The following is a 21997-nucleotide window of genomic DNA, read 5'->3' as shown; positions in this document are numbered from 1 at the left end:
TAGGTAGCCACATTTTATGCCCATCTGTCAAAAGGTTGTCATTTTGTATATGCCTATATAGAGGCACATTATGCTGAAGAAAAGTAAGCCTATCCTTTTGCAACTATACTCTATTGTACTATGTGCCCAATATCAAACCCTAAGCTAGCTATATCTAATCATGTGTATGCCATGAATGGCACACTAACCTATCCACCATAACCTATCATGATGATAGCACACAATAAGGGACTAGTGGGAGAGAGTGACATGCTTCATCAAGGGAGGTAATGGAGGGATGTTGGGTCATAATCAGGCTTAAAGAGCATTAGGCAAACTCGAGCAATTACCCAAGGCCCTAGGATTTACATTGGGTGAATATGCAGAGGCTAAAGAAACCAAGCCACCTTAATTTGAGTGAATATTTATTGGGTGAGTATGTGCCCACAATTTTAAAAAAATATTTATTAGGGGGGATCTCTTTGGCTTAAGAGTGAAAAGAAAGAGGAGTGTCAGAAGGCCAGCCATGGCAACAAAATGAGCACGTGCAACGTGGGGCGTAACGAACACTGAACGAGGAGCACAAGGGACGCTTGTGCAGGCAATGATCGAATGCATGGGGTAGGTCACCAATGGACATATTTGCAGATAGTCACTCATAGGTCATGGTGACGGTGTAGGGGTTAGGTCGGAGAGGGTAGGAAATACCACTTTTATGTAGGTGAGGTGCAATCCCAAGAGCAATAATTGCTATTGTGCGAGCTGGTTATCGCAAACGTATAAGGATATTGACCTAAAGGTGTTGGGTTCAAAACTTGACCCTGCCTAGCGATTTTGCTAGCCATTTCAATGAAGCAAGATGGTGTGGAGGAATCTGTATAGATTCCCAATAGTCACATGAGAGTAGAGCCAGACGTGAATATATATGCACCCTAACGACATAGGAAACCAAGGATCGCTCCCTTAATTTGAGATTTTACAATAAGAGTCGCATGAGTGTAGTTGCCAAGCTCGACCCAGTATTTGGGACCTCAAAAGAATCAGAACTCAGAGCAGAAGCGTCACTTCTATTGCGCGCGCGCACTATCCTGCGCGCATCTACCCGCTTCCTTGTGGCACAGGTATTGTTGAAGTAGACACAGGGCAACTCAAGACGATGGGGCCTGCCTTGCCATTGCTGCGTGAGGAATTCCCCTGTCTACTAGATTCTCTTGATAGCCTCACATTGCAGGAGAAGCATCCAAAAACGCACTCTCTCATCAACGATGCAGCTATCCCCACCAGAAGGTCAAGTGCCCAACAGGCCATATCAGGAGCGGTTCCATTTCCGCCCCCGCCTGGGTACAGCTTGGCCCCTTGCAACCAGGGCAATTTCCAACCCCCTCTTCACCTTCAGCTTCCCCATGGAAATGCCAATATAATGAAAAGTACACATTTGAACCCAACATATGCCCATTCAGGTACAGGAATAAGTACATATATCGTGAATGGACATGCGAGCGCAGTTTCAGGTACTGACAATGCTCAATTTGGCATGAATGAAATCCGTGCAAGCACTGTGTGTTCCGAGAGTGCATCCGGCAGAGGGGTCAACCATCTAGGCACGTATAGTGCTCCTATAGCAGCACATATGAATATTGATGCCCGGGTGATCAGTAGCCATAGCAACAATGACCTTTGTTGGAACTCAAGGAACACAAGCAACATTCGCATCAATGATGTTGGCATTAAGGCAAACAATGAGCTTGTGCAAACCGATAACATCAGCGCACATAACGTAGGTTTTAACACTCTGCATGCAGGCATGCACAGTAAGAAACCCTCTTTGGGTCTTCCACCCTCCCTGGAATTGTCAGCGGACTTCATGAAGATTGCAACTGGCGTACTCCACCTCCTTAGCTGCTGCCATGCACCCATTCCTCTTGAAGCGTTGCCTGACCAATTCCACAAGGCCTTTCACATACCTAGTGAAAGTCATCAGCCGAATTATGCATTTGCGAATGTCCTTCACTGGCTACAAGAGTTGTTCAACATTTTTAGGTATTTACCTTAAACCAATTCAAACAGTTCTTTATTTGCAAGGTAAGAAAGGCTTGATTGCCAAGACCTTATGTAGTCTTGCTCACGTCAGTTATGCTATATGTGTGAATGATGTTTATTCAAGTGCTGTTTGAATGTGTAGTTACAACAGCATAGTGTACATTATGTTGAGCCACTATGGTTATGGGTGTGCCGCTAATCACTTGAAAGGGATGAACGTGAGTCTGCAAGAAAATTTAGCATCTGCGCGAGGTGACCCACAAAGCACCATACAGATGGGTTTTAGCAAAGGCAGCCTTTCACATGCTGTTGAGGAGAAACCATATCTGCAAGGGATGTCTGCAAGCTTTGCTAGGTGAGGACTCCTTCAGTTGTCATGTAACACATCTGGCAAGTACAATTTAAATGCAGGTGTATAAAAGGCCAATGCAGGCTTGCCTGGTAATGCGGTGAATCACGATACCTTCCCGAATTGCACGGCCTTGGCTCTGAAATTTTGTTTTTATGGTTTTACTAATTCTATTCGACATGCTTACATGCAGCCGTCATGACGAGGTTAGCTTGAGCCGTCCCAATGGCACTGATTCCTCTTGCATTCCAGTAGCAAAGTTTGATGAATCCAAAGATAAATTTCCTAGCTGCCATCTTGGGAGCACCACCAGTACTTTATGCAATGCAAACCATTGTGCCGAAGAGGACATTGAAGCTCATGAGCGGGAAAGCTCCAGATTCAAAATTTATATGACTTTTCGGAGACGCAGCTCCTTTACTAGAGATGATGCTGACAAATACTTCAGGTTAGTTGATCACTCTTGAGTCTTATTTTTGCGCAATATAGACATATTCAGTGCATGGGGCCTCTTCTGTTCAGACTATTAAATGCTTACTTAAAGGTTGAAATTTGTTTTCTTGGGCTTATCGAGGATAACAGTAAAAGTCCCTTATTTGGAGCTACACAGTAATCAAATGGCATGGAGAGCTAGTTGAGGGAACATTTATTTTGACATGTGGGATGCAGTTTACGGAACACGGGGACATATGTGCGGTTGTACTAGATTCAGTATTGCATACTAATAGTCACATGTGGATGTAGGATAGCAATCCATAATATGTGCAATACCTTAGTTGATGCAACAGCATGCATTGAATATGTGTTAGCTCATTCGTAGTGCTATCAATCTGTTGTGGACCTTAAGCAAAGTACTGAACTAGGATGGACTTCTAGAAGGCATGCCGGGTTGCATATTCTCGATAGTTCAATTCTGCACTTTTGCTATTAATATACCGACCTTCAAAGCGGAGTGCACTTTATCAAAGACCTTCCCCTTACATTAACAATTTTCTCACTGCTAGTTATAGTTAATTACATCCAACTTTGTAGACTAAGACCATATATTGTTGTGTACGCTAGTGGATGGCAAGAAGGGTAGGGAATTGAGTCTGTCCTTTCGCTTAAGGAACACCCGCCTTATATTAGTGTGAATTTACAAAGACCATTTACATCAAGGTTGTCCGACCAAACACCACAGCTTACCCCTTGGGGAGAAAAGAAAATGGACATCATTTCACATTTTGGTAATGAGAAGACATCAACTCCAAATTCCAATGCCTCATGTGGGGGGAGTGATCTTACAAGGACTTGGACTCAATTTGGTGGGCTGATAACGGACACGGAGAATGTCTCGTTTGATTCCTCTAAGCTAAAACTATATGCACGTTAGTCATCCGAGATGCGCACCGTAGGGTAACAACATCTGTCAAAACATGTGTACAAACCATTTATGCAAGAGGGTTGCAAAACTTGAAAACCTAATCTAATGGACTCGTTCGGACATGTAGGTCCTGCTAACAGGCTCACAAAATTGCCGGTACTAATCCTTATAGGATTCTACACACTCCTATCTAGGAAGGAGGGGAAAACTGGCTCTCGCAGTTGATGAAGCATGTCCACTTGGCACATTGTAATGGAAGCATTAGAAAACACTTGGGACTTGGTGACAATGATCTCCGGTGGTTCTTTTGGATTGCTCCGTGGGAGTCCACCCTTGTGGCGGCAAACTGGTCAGGCCCACTTTGGAAACTCATTGTGCCTCTTGTAGATGCTCTAAAGGAACAGCCATCGGAGGTCTTGGCTTCTGGAATTTGACTATCCTTGTCCTAAGTGCCCTGAAATCCACACAAAACTGAAATGAGTTTGGTTTCGTACGAACAAGGAGAATTGGTAACCCCAAAGACCATACCTTGGGAGGGCGAAGCCTCCTAAACGAGAATTCACCTGGTTTTGGCTTCTCTTTATCCGGTTCAAAATAAATTTTACCTACGAGTTCCGTGTCCTGCAATTGGTCGGAGACAATGTCCATAGGTTGATGGGGATGGTGTGTAGGGGAATGATGATCCTGGGAAAGTATGGACTGACCTTGACAAAACCTTCACTATACTTGTCAGGAATACCCAAGTTCTTTGATGTGGGGTTGACATAGATGACAGCGGCTTGGGCTCCTCGACGTAGCTCGCTTTTTTCCTGGATGTGAGAGATGAGAGGGAGAGAGAGAATACCGCTCTCGCCTCGAATGAGGATGGGTTGCGACACATTATCATTGATGCGAAACATGAGCTTCAGCCTTCTCCCAATCGATATTGGGCTTGAACATGCGAAACCACTTAATGTCCAAAATGATATCACATCCCATAAGCTTAGAGACTACAAAACGACGAGTGAATTGGATTTGTTGAATGATTAATTTGACATCATCACATTCTTGAAAGATTTAAGCGTCCATGCCTTCAGAGAACCCCTGCATTGGGAGGGTGGGGATAGGAGAAGTCTGAAGACGTGCACGTTTCACAAGAGATTCATTGATGACATCTTGAGAACTTCCATAATGAAACAATACAATGACCCTTTGACCATTAACATGTCCGTAATATTTTATGAGTTCATCCTCTTCAAAAGTACCCTCTTGCTTAGCATCTTGCTGTACCACACTCGTAGCATTCACTTGAGGGATAGAGTCAGAAGTTGATGCAATAGTGGGTTCAATTATAGATTCTTTCTAAGGACACTCCCTTTTCATGTGACCTACTATGTGACAATAAAAAGTTAAAACACCTATGTTCCCTTGCATACAATGCTTGTTCCTCCTCACTTAATTGACCACCTAAAACTCCTTGAGCAATCTTTTCATCAAGTGCGAGTTGAGACTTAGTAGATTTTCTTTTACCCTTATCCTTACAGTTATCGCTCTTTGCTTGAGATTGACATGGAGAATTAGATCGAGAAGAAGAACTAGAAGAGCTCTTTTTATTGTTACCATTCCCGTTAGAATTCTTGTCCTCGTCTTGAGATGAGTCGTGAGAAGAAGAGTTACCATTACTTGAGGCTGTCTTGAGCTTATCTTGTTGTGCTTCATCTCTTGGAGTTGAGCCAAGCGTATAGCTTTTTGCAATGTCTTTGGATCAACGACTTCCACATCAAACTTGATGGAGTGGTCCAATCCAAAGAAAAAAACCTCCAACCTTTCCTCATCCGATTTTTGCAATTGTCCACCATACGATATCACAGGTTTACCTTGTTGAGACAAAGCACGTGTCACCGAGACGGATACCACGTGCCAACTGAAAAGAACAGACTGAACAACTTTAAGTGCTGCAAATAACAACTGAACTGAAAGAGATGCACGACACGAGACGGGGAGTGGCAAAATTCCATCCCGAGAGAGCACTGGCCCCAAACCTTGGCTTCCCTTTCGGTATTTCTTTATATTGCTTGATCTTAGTACAACGCCAGTACTCTAGACTCTGCACCTCCGTGCGGGAGCATGCCAAAGAATGAGCCCATGGCACATATTTAAAGGCCCTTGGCCTATGAAAAGCAGTTACATGAAAAGCTTCAAACTCAAAAGCATCTTCCCCAAAAGCTGTCAGAGCAAATTTCATACAACTGCCACGTCAGCACTTGCCAGTGCAATTCGCGGAAGTTTGTACAGCCTGCCACGTCATCAACATAAATCATGAGCGTCCGTGCAGCTACCACAGCAACACCTTTTTCGCAAGAGATTTTGTGTACGCGTGCGTGCGTGCGTGCGTGAGAGAGAGAGAGAGAGAGAGAGAGAGAGAGAGAGAGAGAGAGAGAGAGAGAGAGAGGTCCGGCTTTATTTTAAGGGCTTTAGGTCCCTCGGGCTTCATCGGCGGATAGGGTCCCGTAAGTTGGTGGGAACTCTTCTTTAAAAAAAATAGGCCACTTGGCAAGACTTTGCAAGTTGGTGAAACTTCTTGTGTTGCCGCTGCTTCTTAGGGTTTAGGCCCCTTGGCCAGGATCTGTAGGTTGGCTCCCGTCTTCAATGGCTTGACACGTCAGCAATTTGTGACATCCCCCCTTCTTGAAAGGAAGTAATTGTCCACGATTACCGTATATCTGCAAAACAACTCAAGTTAGCTCAAAAATTTCCGAGGGTCATTCCGAGGGACAATCTGAGGGACAATCAGTTTTCTCATTCCAAATTGGAGCTCATGATTTCTTGGGTCGTTGGCTTGTCAGAAAAATCTCATCCAATAAGGAGTCTCATTCCACATCGGAGCTCTTGATATCCTTGGTCGTTGGCTTTCCATACAAATCTCATTCAATAAGGAATATTTTTAATGGTTGGCACATTACAATGCAACACAATTGCTCACATATGCATGTTACAAGACATAGAAACATAAAGCCGCCGATGAACACTCCCTCCGCAAATAACCATCTAGGTTCGGGCCATGAGCTGTTCAACGACTCCCTCATCACTCCTCCCGCAGAACCTAAACAGGTTTGGGTTGTGAGATATAGAGGCCGTTTACAACCAAACGCCCCCCAGACCGTAGCCTGCGTTGTTTGGAGGTGCTGAGAGTAACCACTACTCAGACTTCTTAATACTCCCCTAGTAAATAACCACAAGGGTTCGGGCAATGAAAATAAGAAAGCATTCTCAAACACCATTTCTCACTATGTCACAAACTGCTGACGTGTCAAAGCCCTGAAGAATGGAGCCAACTTACAAATACCGGCTGAGGGGCCTCTAAGAAGACAAGTAACAGAAGAAGAAGTCCTACCAACTTATGGGGACTCCGTCCGATGGGGCCCCTAGTGACATAAAGGATTAAAATAAAGCAGGACTTACACACAGAATTGCGTAGCAGCTGATGACGTGGCAACTATACGGAAAATCCGGAAATTGCGCTGACATGATGACGTGGCAGACTGTACGGATTTTCGCGTTTTGCGTTGACTGTTGTATGGAATTTCGTGATTTGTGGTGACAGCTTTTTGACATTGGTTTTGGGCCTGAAGCTTACTCAGGCGGAGATTGAAGAGATGAAGCGTCGACAATTGGTTGATGATTGTTAGGTGCAGCGGAATGAATGTTTGAACTTTGCTCAAGATGAGTGCTCCGAACTCTGCTCAAGGTTCCTTTTCGTTCTTATGGAAGGTAGGGTAGAGCCTTCCGTTCTTAATGAGAGAGTGCTATGATCACAAACAAAGTGAATGGACATTGTGCATGCAAGTGTATGAGACTAAGAGATAGAGAAGAGAATACGACACCAGAGACATTGTAAAACCCTCCTCCGAAGGCCCCACTCTCGTCGGTGAGAGTGGTCTACTATTGATTGCACAAATCTCTACAATGCTTGGACTTGCCGACGACGTCGACGACAACGAGACGGGCTGAAATCTGAAAATACTAAGGGCTGAAATCTGCAAATCTTTATCCGCTGAATTCCGACTCTATGTCGGTGACGATGTCGATGACGACTATGCGACGACAACGCACTGAAAATGCAGATGCTGAAATCTGCGTTTTCCGGGCTGAAACTGTAAACCTTGCGGAAACTGACCGTGCGGCGAGGAACTGCTGCGGGAAGGTGAGATCTGCGAGGTTCGGGGGTTCTTTTGCGATGTCTAAAGGCTGAAAACTGAAAACGCTGATGGTTCTTGAGGTTCCGTCGCGGAGAATCTGCAAAATGCTAGGGTGTGATGCATATGCAAAAACACTAGGGCTGAAAAGCTGCTACCGTTGCCGGTTGTTCTTCAAATGCAGCTGATCTATGGTTCTGTTGTCGCCGGGAATCTGCAAATGCAAAACGCTGGCTGATCTGGGGTCTTGAAGCAAAAGGCTAGCCTCTCTGTTGTGTAGCAAAAACGCTAGGCCTTGCTGGGGCTTCCTGCTGAGAAGGTGCCTGTTGAGCGGTGCTTCTGCTGCCTCTTCTGCCAGAAAGTGCTAGCTCTAGTTTGCTTATATACAAACTTACTCAATTTGCCCTACCTACTTTCCAACAAAAGTCACTTAAAAATAATAAGTGAAAAATGTCAAAAATAGGGAAAATAGGTCCATGCACTATAAAAATGCTCCTGATGGGTTTTGATGGATTCTGATGGTAATGTTGATAATCATGCTGTGTCACAAGGCGGGCACCACGTGCCAATAGAAAAGAGCAGACTGAACAGACTTTTAGCACTTCAATAACAACTGAATTGAAAGCGAGAGACGACACGCGACACGGAGTGGCGGAATTCCACCCCAGAGAGTATTGGCCCCAAACCTTGGCGCCCCTTTCGGTATTTCTTTATATTGCATCATCAAAGTACAAGCCGGTACTCTAGACTCTGCACCTTCTCCCGGAAGCATGCTAGAGAATGAGCCCTAGCCTCATATTTAAAGGCCCTTGGCCTAAAAAGCAGTTTACATGAAAAGCTTTCAAACTCAAAAGCTTCTGGTCCAAAAAGCAGTTTACATGAAAAGCTTTCAAACTCAAAAGCTTCTAGCCAAAAAGCAATGCCAAAAGCTGCCAGCGTAAATCACAGAAATCCGTACAGCCTGCCACGTCATCGTGCCAGTTCAATTTTCGGAAATCAGCCACGTTGTTGCAGTTTTAGGGTTAGGGTTTTCAGAATTAAGGTTTGCAGGTTTTAGGGTTAGGGTTTTCAGAATTAGGGTTTGCAGGTTTTAGGGTTAGGGTTTTCAGAATTAGGGTTTCAACAGTTAGGCTTTCTGGCAGAAATTAGGGTTAGGGTTTTTCTGCTCTCGGGCAACCACGTCATCACTTTGTGACACTTCTTCTGTTACTTGTTCTTCTTAGGGTTTAGGCCCCTCGGCCGGCATCTGTAAGTTGGCTCCATTCTTTAGGCTTTGACACGTCAGCAGTTTGTTACATCTCCCCTTCTTGAAAGAGAGTAATCGTCCGCGATTACTGCATATCTGCAAAACAACTCAAGTTAGCTGAAAAATGTTAGGTGCAACGGAATGAATGTTGTATTTTCTCAAGATTAGTGATCTTTATTGCTCAAGGTTCCTTTTGGTTCTTTAGGGAAAGAGAGAGCTCTCGTCTTATGGAGAGTGCTATGATCACGAACAAAGTGAGTGGATTGTGCGTGCAAGTGAATGAGACTGAGAGAAGGAGAGTGTAACCGGCCTGTTCAATCCAAAAAGGGCGGTAGACTTTACTTCAAACCTTGATTTAGCTTTCACCCATTATTAGTCGTCTATTATACCTGCGCTATAGTGACACAAGAGAGGGGAATGGGATACAGATGCTAGAATGCACCTGTATGAGAAGACCGACACCAGATTGGCCCCTAACTTAGGCGCCCCTTTCGGTATTTCTTTATTGTTTAAAAGAGGGAATATACATTGTGGTTCTTTCCAAGCTGCCCCGCACAACCTTGGCTGAATTTTGACTGTTCTGGCTTGATTTCGGCAGCATAACTGTACTAGAACCCTTCACAGTCAGTATTCCCACGCATTGGCCGACTTTCCCGACGCATACGGGCGCTTTGCAAAACCTGGCGAGAATCTGCAGCACTCTGAATTCTCTGTTTTCAGCCCTGAAAATGTGCCAGATCGCCTGCACAGCGGTCCCCTTGCGTCCCCGAACCTCCTGGGGGTATTAGGGTCCGTTTAGGGCCAAAACCCTAAACCTGCAAAAATACACAGCAGGCTGTAATTTACTGTTTCGGCCTCCGTTTCGCGTGCCGGTCGCATCCGTAGCAAGTCCTCGAGCTCCCGCACCTGTAGGGCTACTTGCCCTTTGAATCGGACGAGATTTCTCGCGTGAAACCTCTCCGAATTCACCTGTACCTGCGAGGGATTAGCCGCTAGCTAATCCAGTACCTGTGCAAGAGGCTCTTGCCTCGGCAATCGCGCATGAACCCACACAACTGTACATTGGTCAAATGAAGAGCCCACTAGTGGGGCATAACATACTGCCAAAGGGGGTAGAGAGGGCAGTGCGTAGCGTGCAGGGCATCACTCCTGGCACCGCACTGTGCATAAGAGGGAAAGCAAGCACTCCATAGCTCTTAACCTGTGACAAAAGCTGAAAACTGAGCCCTCCTTCTCTAAATTCAGCGCCACTTCTTGTTGCATGAGGAAAGTGCACCTGAAGGTGCCACTTGGCACATTTACAAGCATTTTTCCGTTTCGGGGTTGCCGCCTAAAAATCTCCCAACCGGTTGTCCAGTTGACTTCACGGCAGAGTAAGAAAATGTTCTCCTTGTCATTCCGGAGGTAATGACGCAAACACATTTTCAGGTCTCAAAATAGCAGTCCCCTAAATTTTAGGACATGCTGCCATTGTATCTTTCTAGGTCATCCGACCCTCTTTGTACACTGCGGCCACATCTAGAACTGAAATGTAGCCTCTGTAGCAAAGGATTCCACTTTGGCTAGTCAATGACCCCACTTAGCTAACCATAGTCCTTGTCCAACCTTAGTGCTCTCTTGCCCTCAGGCCTGGACTCCCTCTGGACAGTTCCACACTAGCTATGCAATGCAGGGCAGTTAGATTTCTTGAGGGGTGTTTCCAAAAAGTGAAAGTAAATAGATAATAAGAAAGAAATCAACAAAAAGGATAGATAGTAGTCGCACGCTGGTGACATACCCCCCTCTTGAAATCTCAAACGTCCTCGTTTGCATCTATGTTGTACATGCTCCTAGTCAACATTGATGTATTCAACACCTGTCGACACATATACGACACATACATGCTCATTGTCAACCCTGGTGTATTCAACACCTCGTCGACACATGTATTGCCTGCGTGTGAACCCTGTCCCAATGACATAGTGGTAGCTGCGCACTCTGCCATTGCTTTGAGTCACTAACTTTCCAATGACAAAATGGTAGCTGCACATTTTGCCACTGTCTTATAGTACACGTTGGATCCCGTAACACTTTCAAGCATATCCAAACCGACAGTTTAAGAATGCAGTTACACATGTACTCACTTCTATAGCACTAACCAAACTTTTGGACATTTCATAAGAGCAATTGCCAAACTGACAATCTGTACAGCTCTAACATTCATGTAACAGGTATTTCATTTGAGCTCACTTTAAATACCATGTACATCATTTGTTTCAAAAGCCATTGTCACACTGACAATCCATGTAGCTCTGAAACTCAAGGGGTCAAGGTAGGTTGCAAACCGAAGGCTTCAAGGTAAAGTGATAACACAGTTGTGGCTCTGCAAATTCACCTTCTTCCATCCACTTAGCATCCATTGGTGGATAGTTTCTGAACTTTACCAAGTAACGCCTAGCAACCTTGCCTTTCACTTTCCTTTCTTTATGTGCCAAAATCTGTTCCGGGACCAAGATCTCGTCAAGTTCCTCGACTTCCGGCTGATCTTCAGCTTGCATATCTTCTGGCACATCACCCACATAGGGTCTGAGAAGACTCACATGAAACGCATTGTGAATCTTCCAACTGTCAGGCAATTTCAGCCTATATGCAACATCACTGATTATGTCGCACACTTGAAAAGGCCCATAGTAACGCATGCTGAGCTTTGGAAACAGTCTTTCCTTGCCCTTCATCTTCTTTAACCTTGACTTTTCAAAGCGCAAAAGCACCCAATCACCAAGTGAATATATCACTTGGTGATATATTCACTTCATCTTCTTTAACCTTGACTTTTCAAAGCGCAAAAGCACCCAATCACCAAGTGAATATATCACTTCAGGACGGTGACGATCAGCTGCTTTCTTTTGCTTTGCCTGAGTCTTCTCTAAGGCCACTTTGACCTTCTTGTACATTTCATCCATGTCCTGAACATACTTATCTGCTTCAAATATCTTGTCCTTTGTATGCAGTATGGGAGGAACTTTCTTGCCACCTTCAACTATCTCAAAAGGTGCCTTGCCAGTTGATGAATGCACTGTATTATTGTATGCATACTCCACCAATGGCAAATACTGCTCCCACTTTCCTTTATGCTCTGACACATAGCACTTTAGCAGATCTAGGACAGTAGAATTTGCCTCTTCTGACTGCCCATCTGTTTGAGGATGAAATGACGAAGAGAATTTGAGCGTGGTGCCCATATTCTCAAACAAGCCTCTCCAGAACAAACTTGTCATGCGTGGATCACGGTCGCTAACAATCGACTGTGGCATGCCATGATACTTGAAAATATTGCTCATAAACAAGCGTGCCATCTGATCTGGCTCTATCTTCTTCCTGACAGGAATAAAATGAGCCTGCTTGCTGAATCTGCAAATGATGGTCCAAATACCATCGTTTCCTGTCTGCGTTCTCGGAAGATCAAAGATAAAATCCATAGCAATACTTTCCCATGGTTTATTTGGAATAGGTAGTGGTTGCAATAACCCTGGTGCCTTTTGCCTGTCAAACTTGACCTTCTGGCAAATTAGGCATTCTCGCACAAAGGCATCCACATCTCTTCTCAATGTAGACCAGTAGAAGAATGTCTCAACCGCTTTAACTGTAGCATCGATACCACGATGCCCTGCATACGGTGGGACATGACTCTCTTCCATAACTTTGCGTCACAATGGCTTTGTGACACACAATCTGCCATGCATCATCATGAACCCATCTTTGAGAAGATAGTGTTCATGACGTTGTCCATCCATTAGCTGCTCGAAGACCCTTGCAAAATCTTCATCATTTGCACACTGTTCTCTCATATCATCAAGTTCATGATGATAAGGAATTGACACAGCTGAAATTTGTGGCTTCCTTGACAAGGCATCAGCCACAACGTTCTTCTTGCCTTCCACATGCACAATCTGAAAATGGAACATGGACAAGATATTTGCCCATCGCATATGCTTCTCAGATAACTTTGTCTGTGTTAAGAAGTATCGCAAGGTTTGATGGCCCGTTTGGACAACGAAGTCTGCACCTAGCAGGTAGTGTTTCCAACTTAAGAGCGCATGAATCACAGCCAGTAACTCTTTCTCATAGACCTGCATGGTCATCTTTGGCCTTTGCAAAATTCTGCTCTCATAGGCCACTACCCTGCCATCTTGCATTAGCACTACACCAATGCTACTACCACAGGCATCACACTGGACCACAAATGACTTCCTAAGATCTAGCAACACAATGACTGGATCTGAAGTCATCCTGTCCTTTAAGAGATTAAAAGCTGAAATCTCTTTCTGTGTCCATCTAAAGGTGATTGCCTTCTTTTGAAGAGCATGTAAAGGTGAAGCAATCTCAGCGAAATTTCGGATAAACCTTCTGTAATAGGAGCATAGTCCCAAGAAACTTCGGACATCATGCACCGTCTTCAAATTTGGCCATGACTTGATCGCTTCAACTTTTGCAGGATCCATTTTGACACCATCCTTTGAGACAATGTGTCCCAGAAAGTGAATCTCTTCCAGAAAAAACTCACTTTTCTTTGCATTGATGAGCAACCTATGATTGCGTAGCTCTTTGAACACAATGGCCAAGTGATGCCTATGCTCCTCTTCATTCTTTGAGTAGACTATCATGTCATCAAAGAATGTACCGACAAACTGCTGGTGTGGACGGAAAATTCTGTCCATCATCCTATTGAACGTAGCAGGAGCATTTGTAAGACCAAAGGGCATCACTAAAAATTCGTAAAGGCCAAACGTTGTTCTAAAAGCAGTCTTGTGCACATTCTCTGATCTAATGCGGATCTGATGGTACCCACTCTTTAGATCTATCCTGCTAAACATAGCTGCTCCTTCTAATTTGTCCATAATATCATCAATTCTAGGTATAGGGAACCTATTCTTGATGGTATTCTTGTTCAGTGCACGGTAGTCTATGCACATACGCCATGAGCCATCCTTTTTCTGCACCAACAACACTGGAGAGCAGAATGGAGATGAACTGGGCTGAATCAGCCCCTTTTCTAACAGCTCCTGTACTTGGCCCATTATCTCTTTCTGCTGAGCCGCACTAACCCTGTACGGAGGCTTATTTGGTGGGCTACTGCCTGGCACCAAATCTATTGCATGGTCCTCGGGTCTCTCTGGCGGTAATTGAGACGGTAATGAATCGGAAAAACAGTCACTATACTGTTGTAAAAACATTGACCTTTCTTTATCTAGCATAGATAAATTTGATTTATCACAATCTGACACTTCACGTGCAAAAACCAAGTACGCAGAAAGATGCTTTTTCATTACAGAAGTAATAGCAGAAGCTGATACAGTGGGAATAGACTCCCCTTTAAGCTTTACATCCAGAATGTGAGTCTTTCCCCTGCTCTGTACAATGATCTTTTTGTTGTAGGCATCCATGATTCCCTGTACACGAAACAACCAAGGAATACCTAACAACACATCACATCCGTCCAGTGGCATGATGTAAAATTCTTCAGCATCTACATAGGACTGGATATGTAGGTGCAACTTTCCAATGATGGGTGTCACAGCCTTTGTATGGCCAGGACATGCCAAACTTGCCTCTGCTGTATACCCCATCTCTTCAGGTCTGATTCCCAACTTTGAAGCCAATTCTGGGGAAATGAAGTTGGCTTTGGCCCCTGGATCAAAAAAGATAAGCACTGTTTGATCCCTGACCTTTCCCCATGCTCTGCAAAGCTCACTTGCATCTGAATTTGGCTTGTCGCCCACCATATCTGGCACTAGACCAGCCATGGGCTTCTTTCCTTTCCTGTCCTCCTTGTCTTCAGAAGCAGCTAGCCTTTTCTTTGTAGGACAATTGTAAGCAATGTGGCCAGGCTGCTCACATATAAAGCATTTGTTCTCTGTCCTCAGGATCTTCTTTTGCTCTTCTGACTTGCGAGGAAAACGTCTTTTCCATTTCTTTGCTGGTCCCTTTTCTGATTCAGCCGTAGCTTTATCTTTCCGTGCGTTGGCTGACTCCTGAGTCCCTTTAGGAGCCTCATTGGGAACGTGCTTCTTGGCTGAATTTTTCTTGCCTGATCCTGCCTTGACGCCAGTGTTAAATTCACAATCTTCTCCCTTGAGCAAACCATTGCCAGTGTTTGCTACCTCGATGAGATGCGTCAAAGTAGTGACTTTTGTCTTCGTACAATACTTTCTCAATCCTTTAGGTAGGCCACAACAGTATTTTTCAATCTGTTCTGTCAATGGCACAAACCTATAGGAAGTTACTGGAAGTAGAGCTTTCCAAAACTTCCGATTGTAATCATCCAGATTTCTGCAAGTGGCAGCATTAAGCTGGTGCCATTCTGTCATGACATCTGCTTCAAAGTCATCAGATAACCATGTTGCTGCAAAAATCTGCTTAAAGTAAATCCATGTGGACGGAGCTTGCCCTTGAAGCAATAAAGTTGTCCACCATTGTCCCGCATTCCCTGTCAAGAAAGTGACTGCCTTGCGGACCTTTGAAGCCTTTGTAAAGTTTCCCCCTGCATAGGCCTTGTCAAACTGCTGGAGGAATGAGAGAGCCTTCTTCCTGTCATCAAACCCTGTAAAGGTCGTGAAAGACACACCTTTGCCACCTTCTTTGTACGGAGTTGGCCTCTCCAGCGGCGTTAAATTGTCATATGGAAGTGACTGAAACATGGGAACACTGTTAGGGTTCATCTGTGTTCCTTGGCCGCTATTAACTTGACCTGGAAATGCCATATTTGGCTGCTGATTTGTAATTCCAGCCATACCAAAATTTGCCTGTGGCATCCCAAATTGGCCCTGAGTGCTCTGAAACCCTGGTTGCATACCCATGACACTGTACATGGGGTTGGCATTGTTGCTAAATTGGCTTTATCTGACAGAAAAATAATTCTAAATGAATTATTGGATTTATAAGTGAGAGGGTTTTCTCGCTTGGAACACCAAGAAACTAATTCTAAATGAATTATTGGAATTTTAAGTGAAAGGGTTTTTCTCACTGGAGACATCCGAGTACAGAGTATTCCTAGTGCATCATTCAAAGTAATGACGGGAGCACTGTGAACGGGAATATCTGTAAGGCCACCAAGAACGGGTGCTTCTGATGCATCACATCGGATGGGTGACAGGGAGCATCGGGAAGAAGTATCCGACCATCCGGGAACGGACATCTCTGATGCGTCATAGGATGGGTGACATAGAGCATCGTAAAGGGGATTGTACCGTAAGTTCGGTAGGAAAGGACTAGGTGATGGGTATTCCTGATGCGTCACATGGTTGGTGACGGGTGCATCAGAAAGGGGATATCCATAGTCGAGAGGAAATCCGAACTGGAAAGAGGAATACGCGTAAAGACGCAAGCACAAGAATAAAGATGGGTTCTGAGAAGCTTTTCTTAAAAATGCGGAATATTTCAACGAGTTTTTCGAGAAGAGAAAACGCTTTCCCGCGAGGAATCTATGTTTGCATTGCATTCGTGCATGTGGTTGCATCCAGGGACGCCTGGGAAGTGCTGTGAAAGCATTGTTTTTAACTTATAAGGTTTTATTGAGTTTTTTGGCAGATTCATACTATTTTTAAAATACGCCAGCCGCCCATTTAATAAGTGGGCAGCCATTTGATAAATGAGGCAACTGATCAGCCAGCGAATTCTCTCCCTATTTCGGGTAGAGCAGAAAAAAAAAAACGAATTTTTTTGAAAAAAAATAAAAACGGCCGCGATCTCTCTGCGAGGAGTTATTCGTGCCGTGGCGAAGAAGCTATAAAAGCACCGAGTTGCCAGCTCCAGCAAGAGAAGACTCTGCCGCTAGAAGACGCGAGAGATTGCGAGACTACGAAGCACGGAAGTCGCTTTTCTCGCGCAAGAGCGACAGGTACCTATTGTGGATTTGCCATACGAATTGTTGTCGTGTGTTTGCGTGTGTGTTTGCAGGTACTTCATCGCGAAGGAGAAGCGAGAAGGCTTCGGCCTACGCTTGGGAATTCCGGAAACGGAATTCGGAAATTGTCTGCGGAGTCTCAACTCCGAGTACAGACTGAAAAAGGATTGAGAGCTTGTCTCTCGGATTTCCCTTACGGGAAGGAACGACCATCGAGTCAGAGATTTAGAACGGAGGGGTTTTTCTCCGGTTCTTGTGCTTGTAAAAAGATTCTCCCTAATAAAGAATTCTCGTTAAGGGGGGGGACCAGCCCATCTTTTGGTCCCCAGTACTGTGTCGATCTTCTCACTCTCTATCTCTCTCCCTTTATCTATTTCTCTCTATATACTCTGGCTTCAGTATTAAGTGATAAATTCTATTTATCCAAGTATATTTTATATTGTTATGCGCTCTCGTTTGTGACAGGCATCATCGTTTGAGCACCCCCGAACACTGTTCTTGGCGTATAAAACTGATTTCCAGGTGCATGACCAGCCATGCTCTGGAATACCGATCCACCTCCAAAATAGCCAAGGTGTAATGAAGGTGGTGGGAAGACCTGTTGCATAGCCTCTAGGTTGCTTCCCTGCCCATTAGAACCAGCTATAGGCTGCTGAAAGGTGGCGGGCTGAACTGGTACAGCTTGAAAGACTGACATCTCAGCCACCTGTTCTTGCACCTTAGGCACAGGTTGTGGAGATTGCATGTTCTCCGTCAGGTGTACAAGTGTTTCCATTGGCTGTGCAGTATGAATCACCTGTGCTTGAGCCTTAACAGGCTTTTGAATGTGATCCAGTGACCCAACTTGCTGAGACGGAACACGAGGTTGCAGAAAGGCTAAAAACCTCGGATTCTGCATTACTTGTGTCAACATAGCCACAGCAGTAGCCATTTGGGTCCTGAATATATCATCATCTGTTTGTGGTGGTCTTGAGGACTCACCCACTTCATGTGTCTGTTGACCCTGTGAAGAGGAAACCTCTTCAGTCACATCATCTGGTCTGTCAGCCATAATTGCAATTTCTGTGTCTGGTCAATGATCCCCTGTGTCTTCAAGCCCAACCTGACCAAGGCTCACTTCTATGGGAAAAAGTGATTTAATCCCGTCGATGGAACCGTGAAACCGGCCTGTTCAATCCAAAAAGGGCGGTAGACTTTACTTCAAACCTTGATTTAGCTTTCACCCATTATTAGTCGTCTATTATACTTGCGCTATAGTGACACAAGAGAGGGGAATGGGATACAGATGCTAGAATGCACCTGTATGAGAAGACCGACACCAGATTGGCCCCTAACTTAGGCGCCCCTTTCGGTATTTCTTTATTGTTTAAAAGAGGGAATATACGTTGTGGTTCTTTCCAAGCTGCCCCGTACAACCTTGGCTGAATTTTGACTGTTCTGGCTTGATTTCGGCAGCATAACTGTACTAGAACCCTTCACAGTCAGTATTCCCACGCATTGGCCGACTTTCCCGACGCATACGGGCACTTTGCAAAACCTGGCGAGAATCTGCAGCACGCTGAATTCTCTGTTTTCAGCCCTGAAAATGTGCCAGATCGCCTGTACAGCGGTCCCCTTGCGTCCCCGAACCTCCTGGGGGTATTAGGGTCCGTTTAGGGCCAAAACCCTAAACCTGCAAAAATACACAGCAGGCTGTAATTTACTGTTTCGGCCTCCGTTTCACGTGCCGGTCGTATCCGTAGCAAGTCCTCGAGCTCCCGCACCTGTAGGGCTACTTGCCCTTTGAATCGGACGAGATTTCTGGCGTGAAACCTCTCCGAATTCACCTGTACCTGCGAGGGATTAGTCGCTAGCTAATCCAGTACCTGTGCAAGAGGCTCTTGCCTCGGCAATCGCGCATGAACCCACACAACTGTACATTGGTCAAATGAAGAGCCCACTAGTGGGGCATAACATACTGCCAAAGGGGGGAGAGAGGGCAGTGCGTAGCGTGCAGGGCATCACTCTTGGCACCGCACTGTGCATAAGAGGGAAAGCAAGCACTCCATAGCTCTTAACCTGTGACAAAAGCTGAAAACTGAGCCCTCCTCCTCTAAATTCAGCGCCACTTCTTGTTGCATGAGGAAAGTGCACCTGAAGGTGCCACTTGGCACATTTACAAGCATTTTCCCGTTTCGGGGTTGCCGCCTAAAAATCTCCCAACCGGTTGCCCAGTTGACTTCACGGCAGAGTAAGAAAATGTTCTCCTTGTCATTCCGGAGGTAATGACGCAAACACATTTTCAGGTCCCAAAATAGGAGTCCCCTAAATTTTAGGAGATGCTGCCATTGTATCTTTCTAGGTCATCCGACCCTCTTTGTACACTGCGGCCACATCCAAAACTGAAATGTAGCCTTTTTAGCAAAGGATTCCACTTTGGCTAGTCAATGACCCCACTTATCTAACCATAGTCCTTGTCCAACCTTAGTGCTCTCTTGCCCTCAGGCCTGGACTCCCTTTGGACAGTTCCACACTAGCTATGCAATGCAAGGTAGTTAGATTTCCCGAGGGGTGTTTCCAAAAAGTGAAAGTAAATAGATAATAAGAAAGAAATCAACAAAAAGGATAGATAGTAGTCACACGTTGGTGACAAAGAGAGGAGATACGACACCGAGAGGTTGTAAAACCCTCCTCCGAAGGCCCCACTCTCGTCGGCTAGAGTGGTCTACTTTGATTGCACAAAGGTGTAGAATGCGTATGCAATGGACTATGCAACTTGGTCTATGCCGACGACGACGACGACGACGACGACGACGACGATGACGATGACGATGACGATGGCTGAAATCTGAGATCTTCTAATCACTGAATTTCGGGACTGTTCGGTGGCTGAAAATGACTGTTTTGGCTGCGTTTTCTTGGCTGAAAAATGAGGTTTCTTAGGGCTGAAAACTGATGGTCTTTACGGGCTGAATCTGCTACACTTTAGGTGAATAATGCCGGTCTTAATTTGCTGCTGAAATCCAAAAACGCCAGGGGCTGAAATTGGTCCTTCTGTCGCCGGGGTTCTGCAAATGCAAAAACGCTAGGCTGATCTGCTGTGTCGTGATGACGCCGGGGCTGATCTGCTGTGCACAAATCGCCAAGGCTGATCTGATGCAAAAACGCTAGGTCTTCTGTGGAGAAAACGCCAGAGTAGTCGCGGGGGTTGGTCTTGCTGAGAAGTTGCTTGTTGAGCAAGGTGCTCCTGCTGCCTCTTCTGCCAGAAAGTGTGAACTTTGGTTTGCTTATATATTAACTTAGCAAAATTGCCCTGCCTACTTTTGTTGGAAAGTCTCTTAAAAATAATAAGTGAAAATCCCAATAAATAGGAAAATAGGCTAAATGCACTGGAAAATTCCCCTAATTGATGCCAATGGATTCTGATGGGAATTCCGATAATCATGCTGTGTGCAACCGGAGGATATGCATCTATGCTAAGTGATTGGGCATGCACGGTCTACGAATAGACTCACAAAAGTGCCAGATCACTGCTAATCTAGACTTGACTGAACTGACTGAACCCTGCTGTGGTGTAGCTTGTCCACGGACACATAGGGTTGGGATGTGCCACGTGACAAAAAATTTCCGAGAGACATTCCGAGAGACAATCAGTTTGCTCTTTTTATTAAGGAGTTAGCTTCTCCTTTCTGCTCTTTTGATCAAGGAGTTAGCTTCTCCTTTCGGTTGTTTTGATGAAGGAGTTAGCTTCTCCTTTCTGCTCTTTTGATCAAGGAGTTAGCTTCTCCTTTTTGCTCTTTTGATCAAGGAGTTAGCTTTTCCTTTCGTCCATATCGGAACTCTTGATATTCCGGCGTAGTAAAATTAGCCATCACACCCAGACCGTGCTGATCTTCCACGGGTGTCTTGATGCACTAAAATTACATACCCAGGCAATCTCATCCAATTAGGAATATTCAGTAATTGACACATCACAATGCAACACAAATGCTCACATATGCATGTTACAAGACACAACAAACAGTGCCGTTGAGCACTCCCTCGAGACAAACGGTCTGCGGTATGAAGCTACTCAACGACTACCTCGTCACTCCCCTCGCAAATAACCTAAAAAGGTTCGGGCCATGAGCTCAGAGGATTGTACAACCAAACGCTCCCCAGACCGCAGTCTGCGTCGCTTGGAGGTTCAAGCATACAACCAAACGCTCCCCAGCCATCGGCGTGCGTCGTTCGGTGGTTTTCTAGCATACAACGAAACGCTCCCCAGGCATCGGCCTGCGTCGTTCCGAGGTTCAAACAATACCAAAACAGTATTTCTCACTTCTCCACCCGGGAGTAAAAATCACCAATCAATGAAACCAGTATTGGAACCAGAGTCAAACATTTCAAATCGGCACCAAAACAGGTTCAAAACAGATACCATCCATTTCAAACAGATTCCAAACAGGATCACCAAACAAGATCAAACAGAACTCCAACTTAAAAAGCAATCTCGACATGAGTCGAGCTCGAAAAGTCGACTGACTTTCCATCTTGAAACCTGCACCAAAAATTAGGGTTAAGTTCCTTCCATGAGGTCGTAGTCGAGCACAGCATGGTCCATCAGCTCTTGGACAAACAGTGTTTCTTTAGCGGCGATGGTAGTCCCAAGAGATAGCAATCACACCGAACCTCCAAGGTCATCTGATCGTGAAGAGACATCTACTGGGAGATGTCGAGAAACTTCAAGTTATTATCTGCTAGGGTTTCCATGGCAAGCATTTCAGGATACCCCACTCTGCCAGAAGTTGCACTCCGAAGGAAGATGTCAGAAACCATATAACTTCGGGCAAAATTTTTCTTGAAAGCTTGCCAAGTACTTGGAGTATGCTGCTTGGTAGCTGTAGACATCAACATCTGCATGGCACTGCTTCTGAGGAAAAAAAAAACAGTGACTTGAAACAAATCTGGATCCTTCTCTTGCAAGTGATCTTAATTGGCTTAT

The 21997-nt window shown here is 45.0% G+C and overlaps 1 protein-coding gene across 1 annotated transcript in view; it reads left to right on the top strand.

Moving 5' to 3' along the window:
* The first annotated feature begins 955 nt into the window (after positions 1-955).
* The window catches only part of LOC147441689 (uncharacterized), a 34636-nt gene continuing 13594 nt past the window's right edge, over positions 956-21997 (top strand). Inside the window, exons 1-3 of the mRNA XM_086483781.1 lie at positions 956-2019; positions 2162-2374; positions 2562-2816. Coding sequence (XP_086339907.1) covers positions 1136-2019; positions 2162-2374; positions 2562-2816 — 1352 coding nt within the window. The 5' untranslated portion in view covers positions 956-1135. The remainder of the gene's footprint in view (positions 2020-2161; positions 2375-2561; positions 2817-21997) is intronic.

The sequence above is a fragment of the Adiantum capillus-veneris genome, chromosome 15 (genome assembly GCF_014529385.1).
Source record: "Adiantum capillus-veneris isolate H3 chromosome 15, ASM1452938v2, whole genome shotgun sequence".
NCBI classification, from domain to species: Eukaryota; Viridiplantae; Streptophyta; class Polypodiopsida; order Polypodiales; family Pteridaceae; genus Adiantum; species Adiantum capillus-veneris.
The sequence above is the reverse complement of the archived record's forward strand: the minus strand, read 5'-3'. Positions and strand labels throughout refer to the sequence as shown.